The 27001-nt window shown below is 42.3% G+C and overlaps 2 protein-coding genes across 8 annotated transcripts in view; both read left to right on the forward strand.

Moving 5' to 3' along the window:
- The window catches only part of evi5a (ecotropic viral integration site 5a), a 62581-nt gene extending 47524 nt beyond the window's left edge, over positions 1-15057 (forward strand). For 6 of the 7 annotated variants that reach the window (XM_036553794.1, XM_036553795.1, XM_036553788.1 and 3 more), the window contains 2 exons: positions 3898-3993; positions 12580-15057. In XM_036553794.1, coding sequence (XP_036409687.1) covers positions 3898-3993; positions 12580-12876 — 393 coding nt within the window. In that variant the 3' untranslated portion in view covers positions 12877-15057. Of the gene's footprint in view, positions 1-3897; positions 3994-12051; positions 12062-12579 lie in introns of all 7 variants that reach the window. The other variant, XM_036553793.1, reaches the window with a different exon arrangement.
- Positions 15058-20722: 5665 nt separating this feature from the next.
- On the forward strand, positions 20723-24421 carry gfi1aa (growth factor independent 1A transcription repressor a). The gene is made up of 6 exons (XM_036553796.1): positions 20723-20834; positions 21302-21502; positions 21951-22345; positions 22976-23113; positions 23269-23434; positions 24140-24421. Exons 1-6 carry the CDS (start codon positions 20723-20725, stop codon positions 24316-24318), a joined length of 1191 nt encoding a protein of 396 aa, XP_036409689.1. The 3' UTR covers positions 24319-24421.
- Positions 24422-27001: the final 2580 nt, after the last annotated feature.

Genomic DNA, 27001 nt, shown 5'->3' on the forward strand with positions numbered 1-27001 from the left:
ATGGCTGAATGGGTGTGGACCCAATACATGAATGTGACCAGTGAGAGCATGCCATATGTTTGGAACTGGCTCATCTGTTTTAATTTTTAAGCTGTTCAGTAGCCATTAAACACAACGGCACGAAGGACGTAGAAGTGACATTTGTAGCTGAGATTACAGCAGATTGGTGCTTTTATGAAGTATATCCTTAACCCCAGAAATGCATACGCTCATTTTGATCACTGTGTCATTCACATATGACAAGAAAAAAATCTGTTAAATTGGACTGGAAAAGCAAGGTAGAAACAAGGAGTGTTCAGTCAAAAAAGCGCAGCTAGTAATCAGAGCACCAAAAAAAAAAAAAAAAAAAATTTGCAGCGTTTGAACTTTATATTTAGACATGCTGAAAACTAGCTAGCTGTCTCCATATGTGACTTCACAGTGCGAGCAGCCTTCTGTAGCTCTGTGAAAGGAAGCTGGTTGCTTCACATCTATTAATGGCCACAGAAGTGCTGTCACAGAGTCTCCGGAACAGCCAGGGCAGCTACAACGGCTCGGCTCGAGACCGCTGCTGTGCCGTTCTCACTGCACCGGTAGCAGCCCCTAAGCCTCCCGCTTTTGTGCTGTAGACTTCTTGTAAAGAGCGTACTGTGCTGAAAGTCTGTATGACACCCCCTCTCCACCTCGCCCAAGTATGCCACTCGTTCTGCTTGCTTGGTGGGACTGCAAAACGCTGAACTGATGCCAAGACTGATGTCAAGATTTTTTCTTGACTCGTCTGTACGGTGCTGAATGAGTCATCTGGTGCGATTGGAGCACACTTCGACCACACGCTTTCACACTTTGCGCAGAGATGGTAGGGGACTCATTATCAGAGGAAATCTCTACCTCTGTCACACCACAGATTTGAGAATTAAAGTTCCGGAGGGCAGCGAAGCGCATTTGCATTTTTCTTCTCTGATACCTAAGAGAATCAGGTGGCTTAAGCGTACTGGAACGGGACCCTCCAAAGTTTTTCATGGATTCTGCTTCTCCAAGTCGCATCAATGAATACCTGCCTGTGCAGATTTGGTCAGCATGGTAGATCGGCCTCTAAGCAGTCTTACAGCCATGTTCTTTGTATGTTAACAGTGATGAATGAAATGAAGACAATGTTCTTGTAAAAAAAAAAAAATGAACTATGAGAAGATCCTTGGAAGCTGATTAAGTACTAAGAGATTTGCAGGTTAATCAAGGCTCATGCTTGCTCATCGCAATAGCCACCTTAAATCCAAACTTAGTCTTACTAATTTTTTCCCTCTTGCTCCACCCACGGGGTATGTGCATGTATTAGCAGACATGTAAGAAAGACCAGCTGAATTCAAAGTTTGAATTATTGATCTGCAGCCTACACATTTGCAGGTTTGAGAAAGCTGCCTTCTGCATGACCTGTGATAAGACCACAACTTTGGTTGACTTCAGTACAAATAGAGAAACCACTTCCTGTCTCAGTAAGACTCAATTTTACGAAGAACGAAGAGCAACATGGATGGTTTGTATTGTTCGTTAATGTACCGTCTTCTGTTATAACGTCATTATTAAAACAATACAAAAAAGCTATTCGTAATGCCAGTTAAAACGATGCACACTAGACGTTTAAAGCAAAAGAACTAGTTTGGCTAAAATGTTACTTGCAATTGGTCACCCCCAAGGACAGGGGAGTGCCATGGTGGCAGCAACACAATTAGCAAGACCAGCCGAAACCTCAGCTTCTATTCACTGGAAACCTTGCTCCATCTAGTTGTGTTGTTATCAAGGAAATGCAACAAAATCACTCAGCAACTTGTGCTGCGTAACAGGTCTTTTATATTTTGTTTCCCAGGTGATTATTGACCTTATGATGCACAGACCAAAATCTGATTGCTAATAAACAAAGTTTTGTTGATTTTTTTTTTTTTTTTTGCTGTGACAAGTGAACTATCCTCTCATCACATGGAGGAAATCTGTCAAGAGTTCACGCTTCCTGTTGTCTCTGCTCATTTGTTAGAGTTTAAAGGACTGCGTTCTCAGACTGTGTCTGACTGCGTTCTCAGACTGTGTCTGACTGCGTTCTCTCTGAGAATATTGCCAAAACTTTCTCTTTTTTTTTTTTTTTCTCCTGGTTTGACAGTGTCCCTCTGGCTGACTCATTCCACCTCAGTGGAAATGAGGATCTTAGGATAGATCAGTGGCTTGCAGCTGTGAGGAAACCTTCTCAGAGCATCCCGTGTACAAAGTTGTGTGAGTTGAGAGGTTATTTTTGATTCAGTTTAAGCACTTTGTGAATTTTAATCCATCACTTTTTTTGTGAAACCTTAAAAACTTTTAATTCTTGCTCCTGTACATATGTTGTTATATAGGGTTAAAAACGGAATGCAGTGTTAACAGAAAAAAATAACTTGTACAGGCACACGTCAATGACTGTAAGAACCATCGAAAAGCTTGTAAAAGCCTTTCCAAAACACATCAACAGTGTCAGCTAATATTTTGTGGAAGAAAAAAATACATTAACAAAATGCACATATGAAGGACCAATGATTGGCAGATTCTCTGACTGACATTCCTATGGGTGAAAGTTCTTGCGGTGCGAATCGTCGCCAGGGTAACGGGCAGGAACAGTGAAGCTGTGAGTTCACTGCTGCGTTGCTGCTGGGGGACAGCGGGCGGGCAAGGAAGCCATTAGTTAGCAGCTCTTGACACCCCTGGCTTGGCACCCGTTGATTCACGCAGCTGAGCGTAGGAAGTCGGCTAACGGCCTCTCCCTTATCGCGTGGGGGGGGGAAAACCTCAGCGAAAAAACACCCATTCTGAGAAGAATGCCACTTGTTCGGGTCCTCATTGTCAGTAGGCTATCATGAGTCAGCACACGGCCAGGGAAGCTCTGACCAGAGGGGCCGAGCGGACTGCAGGCGGGGTCACCAGGCAGATCCTTATCTCTCCTTCCCCTTTTCTCCCATTTCCCGTGCTGCTGCTACACTTCTGTTACGGCACCAGCTACCGATAGGGGGCTGGGTTGGGTTTGCGTCTGCGCCCCATGTGACCACAGCGGTGTTGCAGCAAACCTCCGCCCAACCAGCCACCCGCCCACCTGAGGTGTTTAGTTTGGCAAGTGAGTTTCGCTTTGAGATCTGGCCTGCCAGCGAACCCAGCGGGTTATAGAGGCATCACACTACTGGCACACATTGAACAAAGCTACTGCTGTGCTCACACTGGCTTCTCTTTTGCTCACAGGAGTTAAGATATTTTTTTACTCGGGCTGTGAGATGCATCTTTTCTGACAAAAGCTGGAAGAACTCAGGAGATCCTGGTTGAAAAAGTGGAATCTAACGTCCAAGACAATCCTCAGGAAACCTCAGTTTATTATTTGTCAGTGTGTGTATGTGCGTTTGTCTGTGTGTAGCTGCTGTTTTACCAGCAGGGCAAAATAGAGAGCCCAGACTGCCTCAGTAAATATTCATCTGTATAAATGGATGGAATACATAGCGTGTAAATCACTCTGGATGAGACTGTGCTAGGATAATGTAGTTGCAATTGTATTTGAAAATGGTTCAGTCCCCATGTTCTGACTTCTGACATACCTGTTTTCAATGGGCATTTTAAGGCTAAGGACACCTCAAAGGGTTATCAAAGGGTAAAAGGTCCCATGAAATGTGACCATGAAAGACAGCTTGGATGTGTGTGGACATGCCGTATTCTAACCCTGACGTTAACTGGGACCATTAGAAAACTAGGTACTTGTGTCACTTTTCTGATGCTTTCTTTGAAACTAACATCATTGCTTGGCACAAATCATTGTTCCTCTGTGGGTGCAACCCCAGGGCATGCTGGGATCTCCTCTGTCAGTTGATAGGAGAGAGAGTGTGGTCTCTGACGTGTGTTGGTTGTGTTCTCCTCTCATAGAAAGAAGAGGGGAAGGTCCAGGGTCATCTGAACAGCTCTGACTCCAGCCAGTACATCCGTGAGTTGAAGGACCAGATATCAGAGCTCAAACACGAGGTGAGTGATGACAGGGAGGGCCTGCGTTTCTTCTTTGCCTCCTCTGGAACTCCCATGATGCACTTGTTCCTCAGCCGTCCCCGTCTTTGGATTAGTGTTTGTGCCACATCATGGGCAGGGACTAGATGGAGATTTCACCATGAAGTAGCTCTGATTGGGCAGCTGGATTTGAATTAAGGGCTCTTTGACCCTACATGCTGATTTGAGTTCCCATGGTGTGACCCTGGACCCTGAACTACCTTGTTATTACCTTTCTGGTGCTTGTGAGATATACTAAAGTAGTTATCATTTTTATTATTTTGGCTTAAGAATGTGAGTGCTTTTAACAGTATAGAGTCAGCATTGTTGTTTGATTTGCTGAAATGTTCTTTTGTGGTAGTCTTTTTTTTTTTATCTTTTCAAAGCTTTCAGCTGAGAGGTAAGATGCTGAGTGCACTTTTTAGCATATATGGTTAATATCCTCCAAGTTAATTAACAGAGATAGCTGTAAGTTTACATATCAAGTACATCAGTGTCTCTTGGGGAAGTGTAACATAACTGCATATTTACTATAATCCACTTAACTTTTAAGTTTGAGGAAGTATAAAACAGATGCTCATATCAAAACACCTTTCGTTTTATTTCTGCAAAGCATTTGGAATTAGTACTTTTGGTTCCCATGTTACCTTTTGCATGAAAAATTATTAAGTGAACTGCTCCACCTCTTAATCGAAAGTAGGCCAGAGGAAAAGTTGGGTAAGCCTGACAGTTGATTTGATGAATACAACTGCATTGAAGGATTCAGTTTGAAATGTGCATGTTCCGAGGTGGTGTTTCCGTGTGATGGCGGTGGCCTGGAGTCATGGTACGGGTTCAGAGAGTGTGCTCACTCTGTCACATCCCTTCCCTCCCTCCGAAATCGGCTCTTATCAGCGGCAGAATCTGCGACTACTTCTCCAACCCTTCCAGTGAACTCACCAGTCGCATGCAAGCGCTTGCACATTCATCTTCCTGAAGATAGGGAAGTCTTTTCTGCACACACTGGCCTGATCGCAACTGCTGCGGTACCTCATCCAGCGCACAGCAACTGTGTGCTGAGCAGGCTTTTGCTCCTTGAAGTTCTTACAAATATCTCCCAGTACGTCCTAATGCACGGTGTACTAAACACTTACATTTATTCATTTGGCATAGGTTACAGTTCTTTACAATGTTATCCATTTATACAGCTGGATATTTACCCCAAGGGTACAGCAGCAGTGTCCTAGCGGGCAACCTTTCGGTTACGAGTCCTGCTCCTTAACCACTATGCTACACCGCCACCCATGTCACCAAACTACATGAACAACATTTTGACAGTAGTTGCGCAAGAGGCCAGCAACAGTAAAGTCTGTCAGGAGTGCCCCCTTCTATTGCAGTTTCATGCCAGGTTTCATTGCATTGACGCTTTGGCTGGTGTGCCAAAATATCAGCTCGGGTCCACCTAACACCCCCTAACACCTGCTACTTGTATTACTTGATGTTTATTTTATATGTAGTATCACGATGTGTTTTGGATTCTGTGATCTAGTGACAGATGTATGGTAGTGTACTTGGCTTCCCTTGTCCAGTCAGGTTGTCAAGCCCTACTTTTGGTCGGGCTTGAATAGTGTTATGCTCACACTCACTGGTCTGGGAGTGTTGTTAGCCTGGTCTGACACTGATTCTCATCCAACTTGAATGGATACACTTCTATTCTTTTGAGCTGGAAGTTACTCTGGATAAGCGCATCAGCTAAATGAAATGTAGTGTATGTTGAAGGTGTTTATCTAACGCTGCCTTCTGAATGACTTCTTGGAGAATGCTGTTTGGAGAACCTGCAAAACTCCTAGCAGTGTTGCTCTGTTTGAGCCCACATGGACATCACTGGGTGGTCTTACCAGTCAGCAGAATGGAAAGTTGAGAATTGGAGGCCTTGCCACAAACTGCCATCTGAACCCACACTGAGTGTTCAACCTTCAAATGTGCAGTTACAGTCATAATTTCATAACTGTAACTGTTGTGATCTAGTATTAATTTTCTGGCCTGTGATTTAGTTGTGATTAACTGTGTTTGTGTAGCTCATAGACAGGTGGTCTTGTTGTTCTTCCCCTTCAATGCAAGGCCAGCGAGGTCAATTGATTAGCCGTGAGAAGGTTGAAGCTCTCACAGTGGGAACATGACCACTTGGTCACCTCCTTTCATTTTCAGATTTAAGGCTCGGGTTGAACCCCACTGAGAACACTTCTCGTTTTCGCTTCTCTCTTGAAGAAGAAGAGACCCCCTCGAGTAAATCTGAGAATGTCGGACAGGCCGTTTCAGATTTCCCTTCTGGGTCCTGGACTGATAATGAGTGTACCGGAGTTTCAGCCCAGAAAGGGTTTATCTGAATGGTGCAAGGCAATGCTCCTTTTATCAGAAGAGTGCCACTGTATGGTGTGAGACTGCACCACGATTACCAGTTGGAGGAGATTACATTACATTACTGTCTTTTAGGAGACACTCTTATCCAGACTGATTTACATGTTACAATTTTTTATATGTTATCCATTTATACAGGTAGATCTTTACTGAGGCAATTGTGGGTTAAGTACCTTGCCCAAGGGTATAGCAGCAGTGCCTCAGCAGGGAATCGAACTGGCAACCTCTTGGTCACAAGCTCTGCTCCTGACCGCTGTGCTACACTGCCACCAAAGTTGCAGAAGTGTATATGCTCAACTTCTGCAATTTTAAATCTCTCCCCTACCAATCCTTGCATTGACAATGTAAAAACCAAACTACAGACATTAACAGATATTCTCCAGGCAGAAGAAAAATGTGACCCTTCCCAGTGCTAATGCTAAGACTGAGCGAATCGCTGTGCATCATGAAATCTTTGTCCACGTCAGCCACTGCACCTGCATCCATACGGCATTCTCTGAAGATCTTTTTTCGGAGATAAGTACAGGCTTATCTTTAACTGAGTTAACGGTCCATCCACTTCCTGTTCTTACTGCAGTGTTGTTGTGATGTTGCTAACATGCACCATTTGTGATGGACACAGTGCATCAAACTAAAGTAGCCACATCAGCACTCTGCTGCCCAGTGCACCTTCGGTTCTCACTACTTACTGTTTCCTTTCTTGTCATTCCTAAAATGTGCAGTGGTCAGCAAAGCTTTTGCTACGGGTAATTGATAATTGATAAATTAGCTGAAAGTGCAGAAGCTCCCTTTGGCATACACCGAACAAGGAAAAACTGTATAAGGAAAATGGTGAAGTGGTTGCAAGCTGTAGCACATTGATAGGGATAGATGATCACTTAACCGGGTAGTTACTTTAAAAGAAAAAAAAAAAAACATACACAACACAGTGGCATAAAAAAGGCCAAATCACTGACCCAGTCTCAAGAAAAACTGTCATGAGCTTAACAAAGCTAATATTTATGGTAAGGCTGCCAGTTAAAAAGTGTCTCTAACCAAGGCCACTGCACAACAAGGCATAACCTGGTGAGAACAGTTGGTTCCCGACTGGTGCATATGGTGGGCGATTTGTCATGTATGGGCAGCCATCTTGTAGGAGTCACTGGGTATGATTGTTACTCTGCATGGTATAACTACAGCCAATGATATGAAGCCAACCAGGTGCACTCTGTGGTACAAATATTGTTTCCTATTCTGAGATGATGATACACACTACTTAAAGAGATTCAAGAGTGGTTTCATGAACACCAGGATGAAGTCAAATAACTTCCATTGCCTCCCCAATCACCAGATGCAAACATTATTGACCTTTTATGAGATGTTCTGGAAAGTAGAGTGTGGAGTAGATATTCACTCTTCATTTCTGAAGGAACTTGCAGCTTTCCTCCTTTTGGTTCAGTATACCACTAGAACCAGTTCAAGACCTGTTTAACAGCATTCTAGGGATGATTGAAGCTGTTCTGAAGCCAAAGGAAAGCCAATCTCGTTATTAGTTAATAAATATTCATATATTGTTTAGTGTTTCCATTACTTTGGCCACCCCCTGTATATGTTGGTGAAAGACTCAAACAGGGCACACACTGCAGCCAAATATGGTAGTTGGTGCTCAAAGAATGCAGTAATTTCTGCACCGCTCGTCTGAACCCACTGTAAATATGAGTCTGAATCATCCTTCAGCCGCAGCTTTGAAGTCTTTCAACCCTTGCATCTGAAAACATGTTAAAACACAACTACCATCTTAAAAAGATGGACTGACGTTGAATGACTTAGCTGTGTCAGAATGCGGCATGACCAAACGGCTCAACCTGTTAGGTCCCCAGACTCCTTGCAACATTTGTTCACTCTGTAGACATAAATAACTTCCCTTCCTATTAAATATCAGAGTTGTGCAAGTCCCATGTTTTGAAATTAGTCATTACCTAATTCTGAAGTTTCTCATGTGGACCGGCCATTGAACGCTGCTGTTCACAAGTTTCCGCTTAAGGAATGTGGTGAAATGTGACCTCGGAATCGGCTAATTCCCCACCTCTGCATTGATTATGTTTGAATCTTAAAAGATGTTGTTGGGAATCTGTATTCACATTCTGTTATTCAGACCTGAAGCCACATGGAAAAAGACACTGCTTTGTTAGGTTTCCATTATTTTAATACCGTGTACTCCAGCTAGTCTCTACTAAACTGTGTTAAGGAGATTAATTATCATTAAAACCAAATTTCAGACACAGAATTTGTCGCTTTAAATTTGCCATCTCAGGTGGGGCAACCAGTCTGACCACAGTAATAAATAATCAGTGAAAAATTAAATCAGTAAATATGGTCAGGAAACCCCATGTTAAATAGCCACCACCCACAGACATAAAGCTCAACCCTTTAACTGAACCTCTCTTGTTTTTCCCCTGCCAATCAACGATTTACTAGGGAGGATGCAGTCAAGATTTTAACCAAAAAAGAAGAAAAAGTGGCTTGTGGTTAAAATTTCAGCAGTTGTAAATCATGCATTGTGTTGCTCCAGACTGCCCTATCTCCGGAGAGCAGGTGGGCAGGGTGAGGGACAGTCTCCTTCACCACCCCACCCCCCTCCCCAGGCTGGAGGTTTTTTGACTGGGGCGCCTGAGAGCTCCGTCTGATTGTCAGTACGTGTCACGCAGCCTGTGTCCCTGGCCTGTGCCGTCTGATTTAAGTGGTTACGGCGGGTGAAAGGAACGAGTGAGGTGATAAGATAGCGCTCTCCGAGAGGTCATGTGGTTTACAGACACTCTGAGCAGCTCTCGGCTCCTGCTCCTCTGCCTCTTTCTCACAGCCTGAGCTAAATGTGTTGCAGATGTGCAGCGGCAGAAGCTCCTATACTAAAGGTTACAACTGAAGTTTAAAAAAAAAAAAAAAACCCAAACGTGCATCTAGAATGTAAAATGTATGAAAATAGTTTACCGGTGTTGTGAAACTGGTGGTTGCTTGTGGTACAGATGTTTACCTGTGGCGGTACTTGCAAACTTCTCCATGTAACTAATTGTGATACCTTTGGCAGTAAGGTGAAAAGGGTTCTGCTTTACAAACGACAGCGGTAGGGCTTGAAGCATTTACAAAAAAGTCATCATGCTTTTGTTTTTGTTATGCTAGGGACAGTGGGGTTTGCTCCTGAGTGGCTCAGCTCCCTCGATGCCAGCACTAACCTGCAGCATGAGCCGGAGGTAGATGACGGGATCAGGCATATGAAGTTGCATCCAATAAGGGGTGATCTGTGTGCTGTCAGTAGCCACACCCTGGCAGCTGAGAGGTGTGGGCGTGTCCCAAGCCCCCCCTCCCCATCCCCCCCCCCGTAGTGTAGGACACTTGGTCCCCCCCACCCCATCCCACACTAGGAGTCCTTCACCCCATATGTTCCCCTCACTGGAGTATGTTTGACCCAGCCCCAAATTGGTACAGCACACCATGTCTCTCCTTTGAGGTCATCTTACTACACACTGACTCACAAAGTCTGCAATTACGCATTTTTTTTTTTTTTTTTTTGTGGAGGTTCCTTCAAAGCCAGCAGCTGTAGCCGGTAGCTCTGAAGGGAATTCTGTGACAGTTGGAGAAACTTTGAAACATGAATGTAAAAAAGAAAAACGGTTAAATAAGCCATGCAGAGCCATTTGTGCCGTCACTGAGTTGCTAGATTTTATAACCCTGCGTTTCTTTAAAGGCACATGTATGCGGTAATGAATTGAGAACACATGAAGCTGCTAACGTGAGTCCCTCCATTTACAATCTTAAGGAGATGCAGTCACACACTTGCTATCTGGTCAGTAGGATGCATCTTCTACAGACAGAAGAGTGTCGGTTTGAACTACAGAAATAGATTGGATGTCGAGAGGTGCAAGACTCAAGCGCGTACATTTATTTCTAAACTACCACAGCGCAGTGCAACAGGGCTCAAAATGTCAGAGGAAGAACGCGAAGAACCATCACTGCGTCTCTCTGCTGCTATTTCAATCACGTATTCTCTAAAGAGCAGCACCACTACCACCAGCCACAGGGACTGTGAGCAAAACCAGACTTTGACTAATCTCACAAAGATCAAGAAGTGATGACCTGTTATGTCCGTGAAGGCTCCTATACTTGGTTTCCTGTTCTGACTCACCAAAACCGGTGAGTTACAATTTGTCACGTTTACACTAGATTCGAGACTCTGTGCTCTTGACTTCTCTACTCAATACAACAGGCATACGTGTTGTTTACTTTACTCTGTGAAAAACTTCCTATCAACCTTGCAAATATCTGAAGCTGATTTTTTTTTTTGCAAATGCATCCTTTGATCTGGTTTTTGCATGCGTGATGGGGGGGTTGAGAGGTTGGATGCTTGCCCAAGGGGGGAGAGATTGAGAGGTTGGATGCTTGCCCAAGTCAAACTCAAACACTTAATGGTAAGTGTGTAAAGCAAACCAGTTGGACTGTTATGTTATTAGTTAAAACAAAACAATCACAAATATGACAAGTTCTTCCCACCTACTGTACATCCCTACAACAGGATCTCCCAGGGACTTTTCAGGGACTATTCAGGGCTAGATGCTCTCCAAACAAGCCAAAAAGTCTTGGCAATTAAGACTGATTTACAAAGCCCAAATTATGTCGTTATTTTGTGTGCCCTTGCGTCTACTGAGAACCATGTGCTAAGCTTCCTGCAGTGTGTATCTTTCTAGAGGGTGTAAACAAAAATAGAGACACGTGCTGTAATATTTGAGGTTTATTATTGTAACACAACAGAAGTTAAAAGGATGTATTCAGCCCAGCTTCAGTGCATTCAGTTAACGAGCGGAGCAGTTAAGAGCAGAAAGCCATCTGTCAGGAATCACAGGCTAAAGCTGTATGCACTCACATGCCCTTTGCTGTACCTGTTCTGCCACTCTGATAGTCATAATGCCGCTGCTTCCTTTTTGAATGAAACCAAATTTGACAGTGGTGCTTATAGCACATCTTCAGTGAACATTGAAAATATTTGAGAAAACTAAATGCATTTTGTATGATTACCTGAATTTAAAAAAAAAAATGTACATGTCTGCTATGGTTTTGATTTTGATGATCGTGCTCCTCTAGGCGAGAAGCCTTCATACATGCAGGATTTGAATGTGTTCTACTGCTGCACTAGATACTGCGTAACCTTTCGTTAAAACTAAAGGAGAAGAGTTTCTGGTGCGTTTCAGCGATCAGAGCAGGTGCTAATGTCTAGAACATCACATTTACATTACATTGTCATTTAGCAGACGTTTTTATCCAGGGCGACTTGCATAAGTTAGTTTTTAAATGTTATCCCTTTATATAGCTCGATATTTACTGAGACAATTGTGGGTTACGTACCTTGCCAAAGAGTACAACGGCAGTGCCCCAGCGTGGAATTGAACCAGCAACCTTACAGTTACAAGCCCCACTCCTTACCACTATGCTACACTGCTGCCAATAGCTGAGAATGACTTTGCATGAACATGGCAGGCCAGACTGTGATGCAGGACAGACAACCTCACAGCCTTCCCCATTTTGTTTAATGGGACGCGGTATGATATATCACCATTTCTCTAAACTGCCATTGTCACTGCCTCTCTCCCCCACATGTCTGTCCTGGTGACACAGTCTGTACCAGGTAAGAACTGGTACCAGGTAAAAGCTGGCCATGACTGGATGAATATTGCTTTTTCTGCCCATGTCCAGTCTGAGCTCTCTTTACTCTCACATCATTGAACACTGCACCAGGTTTTTATGGTCTTTGTGTTTGAGTTTTGGAGTTTACGAGTTTGAATGCGACGTTGACGTGCTACAGAATTTTAGCTTGCCTCTGCATTTGTTTGCTTGAATGAAGTCCATCGCATGCGTTTTCTGTTTTGAGGGAATGACCTGGAATTTTATCCTCCAATCTCAGTGTTTTTTGGTTTATTTATTTATATCGTTTGAAAACATTTAAGTTATTTCATTCTTTTGTCGTGATTCGATCTTGCTGTTGCGTGAACAAGCTGGAAGTACGGCCGCGCTGCATGCTGACGGTGACGCTGTGAAGACGTGTCGTTTACATGCCATGTCACTTGTGCGTCTTCATATTCCATTCCTTGGGGGACCGTGTGTCTGTTCTTCCTCTAAGGTTCGCCGATTCTCTCTTCTCCCCAGATCCGATGCCTGCGGGGCCAGAGAGCGGTGTCCAGCCAGCCCACTTTTGACGGCATCCACATCGTGAGTCACTACATGGGGGACGAGGAGCTGTACCAATCCTCGGATGAGGACACGAGCAAGGGTGACCCCTGCGACCTCCCGTCCCCCTACGAGCCACAGAGGAACTCCAGCCGAATCGTACTCCACTCTAACATGGTCGACACGGACAGCGATCCCGAGGAGGACGGCCTCCACCTCTCCGTTTCTACCGCCGACAGCCAGGCCCAGAAAAGCCGCAAGACCACCACTGTGTGACCGCCAGCAGGGCGGTGCTCTCACGCTTGAGAGCTAGAGGAGGATTTTTTATTCTCTATTCATCAGTGGGACTTTGGGGGGAGGGGGGGCACTTCTACTACAACAACAACAACAACATTTCCCTCCTCCAGATATGTGTACAACGTCATGGTGTGTACAACTTAATGGTGTGAGGAACTGTTCTTAAAACCGTGGAGAGTAGCTTGAGAGACGGCGTCGCACCTGTTTTTTTTTGTTTGTTTGTTTTATATTTGTGATTGCGTCTGCCTTACTTTTGCCAAAATCAGTCCGACGTACATATCATCACCAGTCCATGGACTCTGATGGAATTGGTGGGATAGAGAGACATGGGGGCTGGCAGTATTAATGTACAGGCCTCTTCTTTTCAAGACAGCAAGAGCCTCTACAGGCCCCATATGAACACTAAGGAAGACCGGGGTGAAGTCTAGGCTCCAGGGAACACATGCACACACCCTGTTCCAGGTACAACACCAAGAGAGAGACCTTGTGCAATAGCTTTTTGTTTTTTTGTTTTTGCTTGATGATGACAAAGTTTTACTGTGTGTATTTTTAAAAATATTTTACGTTCGCCTTTTTTTTTGGGCGATGCATAATTGTGTACAACAACAGTCCACCGCAAGCTAATTCACACAGCATGATAAATGTGTGAATTAAACAACGATCTAAAATGCTTTTAGGTAAAAGAAATCCTAAAAAAAAAAAAGGGACTGCGTGTAGTGGTCTTAGTGGAGTCATCCATATCATGCATTAAACTCAACATGAATTTGAGAAGTGTACGTCTTTTAGACACTTATTTGGCGCTTTGGTGTCAGCAGCCGAAACGGTCAATAGGGATCTGTATCTTTGTATATATTTAGTGTTCATTCATATTTTGTTCTGTATCAATATCATCACATATACTTGAAACCTTTTATATAATATTACAGATATTCTGCTTTTTATCATCTATTGTACAATTGAGTTTTAAAGGGACATTTCACTCCTTAATGCATTGTGATCTCATGCAAAAAGAGGTTAAAGCTTAGAGAAAAACGTTTTTTTTGTAAACAAATGTTATTTATGGAAATTTTCAACATTGTTGAATGGGGAGGCTAACAAGAAATTGTATGTAATGTATGTATGCAAACAAGTGTACATACAGCTCTGGAGATGACTGATGTACAGGCAAACACAGGCAAACTTATGAAATTATGATCAGTTTCATAGTTGCATATCATAGCACACTCAATTAGCTATGATCCCTTCTGAATCACAACAGCAGTCAGCTGGTGCCAGTTAATAAAAAAAGTACATGATCAAGTTTAAACACTCCTTCACTCTTAAGTGGCATTTTTGTGTGTTATTTTAATGCCCTTTTTTTCTCAATTCCACATTCTCAGCTCTTTGCAAATAGGACCTTCTTGCTACAGTCATACAGACATTTTAACAGTAAACCACATTCTGGTACACAGAGATATCCAGCAGGTAAAATGAGCACTGTGTGTGTTTCTGAAAAGTCTGCTTTTACGGATCCAATGATGACTTGTTATATGTACATATGATGCCTATTTGCACGTTACCTGTGACAGTCAAGGGAATATTTACTGTGATACAGTAGAAAGGGAGGTACAGTCAAATCATAAAATATATATATATAAAAATCCCAGATTAATACTATGTAGCCAGGATGGCCTGTTTTATTCCTTTATACATGTACATAATGTTTTTTTGTTTGTTTTTAAATGAAATGCAGGTATACATCGCTGATAACTGAAATGGCGTCTTCAGCTTCTCATTTGGGGAGGGTTTTCCATTTCCATGTTTTGACAGCTATAAAATGTGTTGATTTGAATTGTGCATGTGTCAGTACTCCTGACTTTCTCCCCCCAGTGCTTGACTGGCATTGCGTGAGACCCTGCCATAATGTACTTGGTGTACATTAAGAAATATCCTGTCCGTTGTAATGTATATAACATGCCTCCTGCCCAATTACACACAGCACCCCAATCTGGGCTCCTTGGGTTTGATTAAGCCTCACTGAATGAGTCTGAATGAAAACCTTAAGGGCAGCAGATCACGATGACTGAGCCACCGCTCGTAATTAGATCCTGAATCCATTCCGCAGATTCACTGTAACGGCTCTAGCACACCTGAATGTGGTTTGTAGTAACAACAGCGATGGAAGAATGGGGGGGGGGGGGGGGGGGGGGTGTGATGTGGAGGGTGTGGCCTGGACAGGCTGTGGCTCCTGACAGAAAACTCACCAGCAGCTGGAGAGAGAGAAACTTCTCTTTGATGCATTACCTGCCTGGTAACACTGGTAACACTACCAAATTGGACACATTTCAGAACTCATACTTAAAAGACACTATGTGTGTGTTGTTTAAAAATAAAATGTTCCTTATTTAATAAAACTGTTTTAGTGTCTGTATCTCTGTGATGTCTGGAATGATGCATGCCATCTATTATTAAGAGTAGAGTCTGTAGGGTGGACAGAGAAGGCCTAACGCACGGTGACGATTAGCACAGAATGCTACAGGATGAATCTGTCAAGCTGTGGGGGAATTTTCAAGACGTTTATAGGTTTCTAAATAACGAGCCATCAGTTTCCTTTCAGATAAATTTATGCCATTCATCAAGGTTATAATTATGCTACGTCAGATGAAAAAGATGTGTGAAAAAGGATTACAGAAATCCCCTACTTAAAAAAACCGTCCATAATTAAATGACCAAACCACTGTTTTCTGTCTGTGTATCTCCAACCGGACGCAAACAGCTTCCCTGACAGTAGCTCTTCCGATCAGCGTGAAGACCTATGGCAGCTGAGAGCAAATTTTGCCAGGACATATAACAATAAAAGTGCTGTTCATTTGCCTGATAGAATTTCATTCAGACATATTGTATTGTAATAGTATATGAAGCGGCGTACGAATCACCCCCCCTCCCCCAAACCCCAAAACCCGAACCAACTGGCGCTGTAAAGTTGCGCATCCCAAGACACATAATTTGTTCTTTTTTTTGTTGCGTCTTTGCTGCAGGCGCATAGGTTAAAAAGTGTCGTTGAGACACACGAAACTGCCCAAGAGGCTGCACCTAACTGTGTTACCTGGAGGCCTGGTGGCACAACATGATATTAAAGACAAATATAAAATCTTTACACATGCACGGGATCGGTTTAGCAATATGCTGGGAAGTGGTGTGTAGGTAAAGTCTTGGCTAAGAATAAATCTGGAATAATGTTTTAATTTTGGGAATATCGTTTAAAAAACACACAACCCCGCCTACTGGTCCAAATATAAAACCACCTGCGCCGAGAAGGAAATGAGAAAATAACCAAATCGAGCCCTTGAAGTTACGCCAGAGCTGTTAGTGGGAGTCTGACTGAGTAACAGATTCTTCCGGTATAGAATAATAGCCACAGTCTTTGCACACCTAAAATGAGCTGGTTGCGTTGGGCCACCAGGGATATTGATATTGTAAGCTAATGGTTTCAATATTAGCGGTAATTAAGATGTAAGTGAAGCACTGTATTCTTATGAAAACAAATATGAACGCAGATCACAATGCATGAGTGCTATTATATCGTCAGGTACATATATGAATTTACAATTTACATTTGACCGAATTTTCCCCACAATTAACCAACTCTGCATTTTTTGTTACTCTGAAGCCAATGGAGATATGAAGCAATAATTTTACCGTGCAAAATTAAATTACTCAGAAGCACTTTCTGGTGAGCACAGAATAACGGTAATGCATAACTCAGCCGTGTTCTAGCTCTTTTTATTAATTATACAACACGCCTGTAGAGTGCAGGGAAGAAGAAAACTGAGCAGGGATATGTAGCAGTTAGGCGTTAAAAAATGGAGATCGGATGATAAATCTGTGCGTTAAACACCGGGTGCTTTCTCTTTGAAATTTAAGAGATGACGTCTAAAAAAATTTCCACTGTTCATGATAGTATAATAAATCCACAGTCAAAGCAGCGGAAATTTGTTTTGATTTCGGAGACTTAAAAAAAAAAAACGACACAACCCTGGCGTCTCTCACGTTTGCTTATGAAACGTATTGCAGAAATTTAACGTTCAGGAAGTTCTCTAGCGGTGCTCTCATATTTAGGGGCCGAACTTGAGGAGCTACATACTCAGACAGGACAACGCAACACTAGGGAACACTTCATCCTACCTGTGCAGAAAAACTGAGATTAGAGTGGGCACTTGGCTCCACAGGTAAGCCTTAATTCCTTTGGAAGCTTTATATTCTGACAGCGTGTTACAATGTAATACGCTGTGGGTGTTCACTTGATGCCACGAATAAAGTAAAGCTATTTACGGTTACTAGCGCATTCCTCCACAGTTTTTAGAACACAAATTCGTGCCCAAAATACATTCCGCGGGTTTTTCCAACGGTTATAATTCAGTATCTTGATTTAATTCCATTTGAAGTCGTATCATCTGCACTAATTCTCCATTTTCGAGGTGTGCATAACTTTTGTGAACTCCGATAGTAATTCTGCGCTCAAAGCTCGAATTTGCAAAAACACTTCAGCTCTGACATTGATGCGTTCAGCTGCCAGCTTTTGGTCTAGTATTTGTCAGAGATGGGCCAAAGATTGTGATGATGTGAAACAGCTTACAATTAAAATACACGTGAGGGAAACGTTTAAATAGCCAAGCTACCTTGCAGTATACCTAGTCAGTACTGAAAACTGAATTTGACGAAATTGTTTCAATTATTTTCTAAATTGTGCATAACTCGAACATGCGATACAGGTGACTGCTAATTAATAAAATTTCCCTGTGTTCATCAGTTTTTAAAATTCTGAAAATATTTTAGAGGGAGGGAAAGAGCATGATGAAGTATCGTTGAGTCGCTGTGAGTATCCTGCATGTGTTTTGAGTGCGTTATCAAAAAGCCGTGTACTCGCAGGTGGTGTATCTCAGTGTTTTCCCATATTTATTGTAGCTGATTCTATGTTGCCTCCGGGCGACCTTGGATACAGGGCTTAACACTTCAGCAATGATTTCATTTGACATCAAGCACTGCTTTCAGATTTTGGGACGGGTAGGTCTGTCTGAGGATAAATTATAGAATAGTCTAAATTCTGGATAAAGGATAATACCCAATGGACTGGTCATGCGACGACTGTCAATTTTCATAATCTTATGTGATTGTATGATTCTTACCGCTGACGCGAAGTGGCTCAGTGCATCGTGCACGTGCACGGAAAAAGAGGTGATGTACATTCCCTTTAAAAAGAGCTTTGGGGTGCTTCCAGGACAGGACGCTTGCAATCGGACTGTCTTGTTCTTTGCGTTGCGTTTCCATGTGCACAGCCATATCTTCTCAACAAATCAACAGAGGGCACACGTTGCTGCCTCGAGTCTCGTCAGATATTAATTTCAAGAAACGTATCAAATGGCTTTGATATCCAGCGGAGCATTGGTGATTGACGGAGTGCCGTGTAAAAGGTTGTACTAAACCAAGTGAAAGTTCCATGTTTCATGAACATTTTTGACGATGTATGACAGTGGGTCATCAATTATCTCAGCATGTTACGACAAACATATGGCATAGCCTTAACTTCACTGAGAGATGTATTTTGAAGGAAATACTTAAAATTGTTTCAGCATTTAACGAAAAATGGGGAAACATATAAATGATTTTCCAGGCATGGTTTATAGTATGGTGTGTCCATGCCTTATACTATCGCTCCTTAGAAGAGAACAGAAGTTAATATTTTTTCCGGTTTAGGTCGAACAGGTATACTGAAAGGAACTCCGGTTCAGCGACTGCAGGATGAAAAGAGCGGCACGCGCCATCACCGGCCGTGTAAAGGAATAGCTCTGGTCCCCACTTGCAGTCTGTCGTGTCATGTGAATGCAAGCCTCTGTGTGCATAATTTGAGTGGATATTATCGGCGGCCAGTCTGCGTGAGCTGCGAACAAGGCAGCTCTGTTTACTTAGAGCGCATACGTAATCCAGGACGAAACTCGAGACTGCAGAGGTGGGACTATCGCATGTGGGCGCATGCGAGCGTCTCGTGTCCAATTTAGTTTACCTGAAATTATGTGCTTCTTCATGGAAACTCGTGAAGCCCACGCGATAAGCGCATCATAACGAAAAACTATATGTGAGACGTGACTGTATATGTTTTGTTTGCTAAATTCCCCTCACCTTTTTTGGGCGAGCCATCCTGAGTTTTATTGCAAATCCCAGAAGGACCGAAACATACTTACATCTGAGGTTATACGATTTTTACCATAAGACCATCTCATGTCATGAGCGAATATAAACGGTTCGTTTGTAAAACATAGCTATTCAGTTTTAATTATATGCAGGGTTTGGTTGTCGCAGTCTGCGTTACTGTTGCATAGCCGAGAGATTATGGCCTGCCATACGGAGTTCTTTGCATTGTTTTGCAGGTCGCTCAGGATAAGGACGCCTGTCACATGAACAAACATAGATGTTTCAGGCAAATGGTGCCTACATTTAAAAATACATTATGTTGAAACTGAACTGTAGCACAAGTGACACTTGTAAGTAGCACAAGTACATCCCTATAGAAGCATTTAGACATACTTCGACTAACGTGCTTTAGGCGCGTTTCGCTGAGCTGCCATCAATTCTTAGAAATTTATTGGTTCCTTACACTTACACTGTAGGACTGCCGACATACAAGTCACACATGCACAAAATGTTCTGATATTCAGAGGACGTTTTGAGCCGGTCGCTCAAAACAGTTTCTCTCAGCCTTGGCATTACCCCTGTGAAAAACGAAGATGTAACTGCCAAAAGCCTAGTAGTAATGAGAACGTTGTGGACAGAAATTAACAACTAATTGTACACATGATAATTAATTCTTAACTATTACCATGACGGTTTTAAATAAGAAAACAGAAATATCGAAGAAGCGAACTGATTATTCTGGTAGCCGTTGTTGTAACAAAGCCCTTGGAGACAGAGCTTCCATTTGTATATCATTTTACAAATTATAGTTAAAGCATAAAATTGTGTTAAGACTTTATATTCTGCATTACTTTCAGCTAATTTATTATTTATACCAACTAGCTACATATCAGCTAACCCTTAAATTAAATGAGCCCACTTTTATTTCACTCATTTAAAATTTGTGATTTAAATTCAGTAAATGAAGAACAGAAACTTTCATAATAGGATGAGGTCGAAAAACCTAACACTCATTAAAAAAAAAAATAAAAAGGGCCACAGCCACATTTAAGGGAGGGAAACATGAGTAAATGCCTGTAGATGCTACAGAGTTGTTGCCTAATTGGTGCGTGTGACCCCATCCCTACCACAATTATGATTATTATTAGTATTATTGTTTTTATACAGAGTAAGCATACCGCGCTGTAAGAGCCAATTGCGGTGATCACAATCACTCTTAGCAACAGCCCACCCCCCGCCACGCACACACACTCTTCTCTGCGAGTTTCCTCTCTTTACTGGTGCTGCCGGATTGAGTAACAAAGTGATAAAGCACTGTGTCACTTATCCAGATTGCCATCAGTGTAAATTCCCCCCTGGTAATACAGTCGGATCTCACGAACTGTCTCGCGTTTGTTTTTGGGAGGGACCAATCACAAGCCCCGAGGGCCTGTGGGATAGTTGCCTCTTCAGGCACCTGTCCTCATAACACCTGGTAAACGAAGAGAAGCTTTGCGCACGCCCAGTCTCCTGCCAGAAAATCCCTTATATTGGAGGTGCTATCAACCAATCTTCTTCAGATTTTTTTTTTCAGAGATAAAAACAGCGCTGCCGAGCTCCGTGGGACCAGCAGTCTCGAGTCCCCAGTGATTTTGGAAGTCGAGTGCAAGGAGTGAAAATGCCGAGGTCGTTCTTGGTGAAGAGCAAGCGCGCTCACAGCTATCACCAGCCCAGGTCCTTGGAGGATGACTACAGTGGACTCGATGCTGTTTTAACTCATATGTGTGCAGGTATGCAGTTTTTTTTATCATTATAAACTAAGACTGCCTATGTAGAGGTATATTTTGTTGAATTTTCCAAAGGCAACAGTGGGTACAATTTAATACAACTATGAAATACAACACTCATGTTTGGATTTAAATGTATGATGTTTTTTGGTTGGTAACGTATGTATCCTAGATGTGCACATTTCAAACGTTTTTTTTTTTTTCAACCAAAACTGTCTTCTGTAGGAAAACATTACAAATATTTAGATTGTAATGCATATTTACATGCCATGTGTTATATTTAAGATTAAACAGATACAATTAAAATTAAACGAAAATAATAGTGAATATGTACCGGTTCGCATAGATCAAATACTTTATTAAACTACTCATTTAGTATGTCTTCTGAATGCAATGATGTAGACAGGGCGATAGCAAATAAGCATTGAAATGGATCCCTTTCAACTTTGGTCCTCCATCCTTATAATCAGAAAGCCAAGCTCCAGAGGATTTGAGATGCCGCTCGGGGGCCCTGGCCGCCAATGCTCGCGGCAGGATTTCCCCGGAGTCCCCTATGGGAGACACCGCTGACCTCTCCTCCAAGTCACCACCCAGCTGCGAGGGCAGCGTATGCGGCCGGTCCTCGGACTATGAAGACTTCTGGAGGCCTCCGTCACCCTCTGCGTCACCAGGTAATCTTGTTTTTGCTTTTCATAAAAATAATATTTTTAATCTTAATAATCAGCAAAAATGTCGCTGACCCTAGGCGTTTGATGTAGCATACGAAATCATCGTTTATAGCGCACACGACTGTATGACACTGAGAGCCGCTTGTTTTCTGAACTTAAATTATTAAATATTATTAGGGGACAATGATATTTTCCATTAGTGTTGTACATGAGCACAGGTAAGACAACTTTCTTACTCCAACGAGGTTTACTTTCGTGGAGACTGCATTCCATAGGAAGACGTCTTGCATGGTAACTGGGGCAACAAAAACGCTAATGATAATTTAGCCTACAACTATTATTAATTGTAGTAAACAGCAGTAAGTTGTTAGAAGAATCGAAGTCCTTGTAGCTGATCTTCCATACTTATTTCCTTGGGAGAGCTCACATGATGTTTGTATTTTTCCAGCAGATTCGGAAAAGTCTTTCACACCCTCCGTGGATGAAACCCACCACCCCGCCATCCCCTTCCGACCGTATGCGTGGAGTAATTATTCGGGATCCGAGCTCAGGAATCTCGTCCAGCAGCAGTATCACCACCACCCGATAACCCTGGATCGCAGTCCATCGCTGGGCATCTACGGGGACAGAGGTACCGACGCTTCTCTCTTGACCGAGCGGGGCTCGGTGGCGGGACTTTACAGCGATTACTGTTCGGCAAGCGGTCTCTTCGAGAGGAGCAACGCCTCCGGGCTGTACTCGGACCACAGCCTGCACAGCAAGGTCCCAGAAATCAAGGCTGAGTCAGACCTGCTCTGCACCCGCCTCTTGCTGAACGGATCCTACAAGTGCATCAAGTGCAGTAAGGTACAGATAACACCGCCTATCAGCTTTAATGACCGCAATTAACTGTGCATTAACGATTTAATTCCAGTATAATTACGGGCTGGGAGACCCGTTCCACATTTTATCATATGTAAATGTCAGGGTTTCAGTCCATTTTGTCATAAAACATAAACTTAAACTAATAAACGTAAAATAAACCATTTTTTCGTTCATAAAATGACAATGCATAACATTTTTTGCTTAGCAGGCGGTCTCATGCTAAGTGACGCACATAGCAATTTTGTACGTTTTATCCGTTTATACACATGGATATTTACTGTAGCAGTGTCCAAGGATTACAGAAACAGTGCTTTGCTGGGGAAACTAGCCAGCAACATTTTGGGCCCAAGCCCTGCTTCTAAAACATCTCTACACTACACTGCTGCGCATGCAAATGGCACCAAAATAATAATAATAATAATAATAATAATAATAATAATAATACATAAAAAAGACACCAGCTCCTTTGTCGATGTGGCTAACGTGATTTCATCAGATGCCAGTCTTCATTGGATTGAGAATCAGTTAAATTGTTGGAAAGGCGGTATGCAATTTCCTGGCGACATCTATTCGGTCATTATGTTATTAAAAGCCACCTCTCTTTCCCTGTAGGTGTTCTCCACGCCGCACGGTCTGGAGGTGCACGTTCGCAGGTCTCACAGCGGGACCAGACCCTTCGCGTGCGAAATGTGTGGGAAAACCTTCGGGCACGCGGTCAGCCTGGAGCAGCATAAAGCCGTTCACTCTCAGGTAACCAGTGGGGGATGCTTTCCCACGAGAAGCCTTGCCTACAGATGCTTGCTTTCACAGAAATGTGTAATACATCCACACATCTGATAGTATTCCTGAGTTATTAATCACTACTGTATTATATTAACGCACTTTATCCCCCCCCCCCATTTTAGGAAAGGAGCTTTGACTGCAAAATCTGTGGTAAAACATTTAAAAGGTCGTCCACCCTGTCCACCCATCTGCTGATCCACTCTGACACCCGTCCTTACCCCTGTCAGTACTGCGGTAAAAGGTTTCACCAGAAGTCCGACATGAAGAAACACACCTTCATTCATACAGGTAAAGGTCGGCACGAGACAACAAGGACTACATACCCAGAAATCACGGGCTCATCATATAATGTATGTGGTGAAACGAAACGTAGTGTGAGAACCTTATGCATTCAGAGTGAAGGAGGCCCAAAAGGAACGGGGGATTTATATTGCGTATTTACGCAGTGACTGGGAGTAGGGGCATCACCGCGCTTTGGAGAATTTAAAGTAGATTAGTCCGATGTGCTTTAATACAGTTTCGATAGCTTTTTCCAAAGCATCTTATATTAAGTGTCAAAGTATATGCTACTTGGCAATGACATCGTCAGCTGTCTCTGTTGTCTAAAAGACTGAAATCCAATCCGCCTGGCTCTGCGTTTTATCCGGCCTCTGTTTATTAGTCTGGCTCTCCCGGAGATGATTTGATGGTGTGATCTTTAAGTAGCCTTGGTTTAAAACGTCGCCGAAATCAAAGTGACATCTTACTAATAGACAAAGCCTATAATTCCCAAGTACAATGCCCTCGAGAAAAGCCGACGCGAGATCCGAAAAAAGCCCTGCGATGATTTCTGAATGTGTCAAGCCCCAGTCAAACACAGATAGGAATATGATTAGCTATATAAGCAATCTTTAGATCTGGATTTAATAAGTGTGAAAATAATTTATGAAATTGTGAGATAATGTTATGACATTGGAACTGGTTGTAATTTGATGGTTCATATCTTTTTTTCAGGCGAGAAGCCGCATAAATGCCAGGTGTGCGGGAAAGCCTTCAGTCAGAGCTCCAATCTCATAACTCACAGCCGGAAGCACACGGGCTTCAAACCGTTCGGATGCGACCTCTGCGGCAAGGGGTTCCAGCGGAAAGTGGACTTAAGGAGACACAAAGAAACACAGCACGGACTGAAATGAAGAAACAATGCCAAGCGCGTGCGCGTGAAACAGTGGCGATAACGCATGACTTGTAGTCACACCAAACAATTAAAAAAAACTGTGCAGGTCTCACGGGCCAGATGCGGAGACGCAAAAAAGGGACAAACATTTAAATTCGGATAATTCAAAAAGATTCAATAAATTACTTGTCACTAGTGGACGTTCGTTGCTTTAATAATCAAGAGTTGTTTTTGGCTCGATTGGCAATGGGGGATTTGCTCCAGATTGCAGGCGTTAGAATCTCAAGAGAGCGTGTCGGGACCCAAAATATTGTTATATAAATATTCAGACAGGCAATATAACCATTGCGAAGAGGGACGCTGTATATCCAAAAACAGCAGCCCCCGGGAGGCGATGGCTTGGAAATAAAAATCACCGCTTTTTAAAAGAATGTCATTTTGTTTTCAGCTAAGAGCTACAGATGCTAGCAAAACAGACACTACAAAAGTAGCGGGCAGGATTATTGTTTATGTGAAAATACTGGAAGATGGTCAACAGCGATGGAGTACTTTTCAACGGTCTCTGTTATCTGTTGTTATTTTGTGTGACTGTCAATGCTTCATATTATATCCCACTAAAGGGATGTTTTCAGTTCCAAATTGTTCGTTTTTTAATTTAAGAATAGGTGTATTTATGACGTTTGCACTTTTGTATTCTAATGGATTTAATGGAGTTAGGCTACTTAAGAGACTATCAAGTGATATGTATGAGAAACGTTTTCACTATGAATAGGTGTGTAAAAATGATCAACATAATGTGTATAAAATATTCAAAATTACCTTCATTTTCTTACTATTATATTCTCCATGCCCTATTTGTTTACAAAAAGTACTTTATATATGTAAATTAATACATATTTATAATTCAGTATTTATACGTAAATTAATCACAATAGAAAAAAAAACACTGGTTATAATTTTTTTCAGATTACCAGTTGTAATGGTTGAGATAAAACTGAATTAATTGTGCATATAGAATATAATGTATTACAAAACTTGCATTTTAAACGTATATACTGTGTGGTTGTTAATCGAATGCCCTATACCAATTAATCACGACCTTCTATTTCAATATCTCAGTCTCTCATTTTCATCTTTTTAGTTTTTTTTTTTAATGAATGCAATTATGTTATGGATCTGGATTGTGGTACACTCAGGCAGCACACCCAATATGATGTAAACTGTAAGCACATAATCACTAGTCAATGTTTTTAAAGAGCTGATTAGCAATAAAACTTCGCTTTTCCGTTTTGCATCAGCCACAATTGCCGTCTTCCCATTACTGCCTATCTGCGTTTTGTAGAACTATAAAATTGTTCCGTATAAGACAAAACCCAATTTGTCTACCTGCAGTAAATGTTTTTTAAAAAATCCTTAAATCATTGTTAAATTGTCTTAAGCCTGTTCGCTATATTCCGAATCTCCTCTTCTCCAGCGTGGTTTTAGATTTGCACGGAGGGTAAGCTATTAAAAATGAATGTCAATTCCACCTCTAATTATTCATTAAGGTCATTTCTATTATAGCTATTGTTGATCGGGGTAATATACACCAAGGGAAGAGGAACTATGACCGCACACCTTTGTTTCGTATATCAATTTTTAATGTCACCCCTAGCAAGCCATTTGGTGCACCTCTCAAAGTACGGAACAGCACAAGGCCGCGGCTCTCTCATCTGGAAACGGAACCATGTAAAAGACAGCGAATTTTCCATCACGGATGTTTACTTTCTAAACGTACAGAGATATCAGTATAAACACACACGCAGCAGGCGATCAAAACGCACAAACTCCGTTTTCCGCAAAACGGAGAGCATTTGATAAAGTACCTGTAAGCGGAAACCCTCCCACAGTAAAACCAAAAACGGTTTAACTGATAATTACTCCAGTTGTTGCCTAAACGGGACAAAAAATGGCAACTGAAAAATATTTGACAAATATGGATGTGCAGAGACTGTAAATCAACTCGCCCATTTTAATAGGAGGTAAACCGAATGGTGCCATCATTTGCTAAAATCACTCACAAGGTGTAGGTTTTTCCGCCCACTCGCGCGTAGCATCTGGTCTAAACCAAACACTTCCAGACACCACGCTTTGTTAACCACAATTCCGCTCGAATTCCAGTCCTTCTGACAGCATGTAAAGGAAGTTCTGAGAAATAACGTCACTTTTATTACACCATATCCTAAACATTATTTATTGCACAGCGGTCTGTGATGTTTTTATTCTTGGTGGCAAACGAAAATGAGATGGATGGTTGTTTTAAGGAGGGGCAATGTTTGACTTCAGGAGCTTTTAACTTCTACGTACTGATTTACTGAGACCTATAGTTGGATTAGTTAGTGTTAGTAATATAAAGGGCCAAACATCAGTCGTTATCAAATGTGTTTATTGCCAATATCCACTTATATAGAAGTACATTAAACCCTGTATCGCTGTTTTGCTTCCTCAACAGAGGAGATAAAAAAGGCAATCATTGGCCATATTAAATGTTTATCTGTTTACTCCCAGTATCCACTTTTTACGTGAATTAAATCGTGTCTAAATGCATTTGCTTCAACAGAGGAGATGGCACTCGACGTGGAAAAGCGCCATGATGATAAATCGTTCATCCAATCGTTCTCTAGAGGGTAAAGTTTCTGGTGTTACATTGGTTCATCATTTTC

The sequence above is a fragment of the Megalops cyprinoides genome, chromosome 20 (assembly GCF_013368585.1).
Source record: "Megalops cyprinoides isolate fMegCyp1 chromosome 20, fMegCyp1.pri, whole genome shotgun sequence".
Classification (NCBI taxonomy): domain Eukaryota; kingdom Metazoa; phylum Chordata; class Actinopteri; order Elopiformes; family Megalopidae; genus Megalops; species Megalops cyprinoides.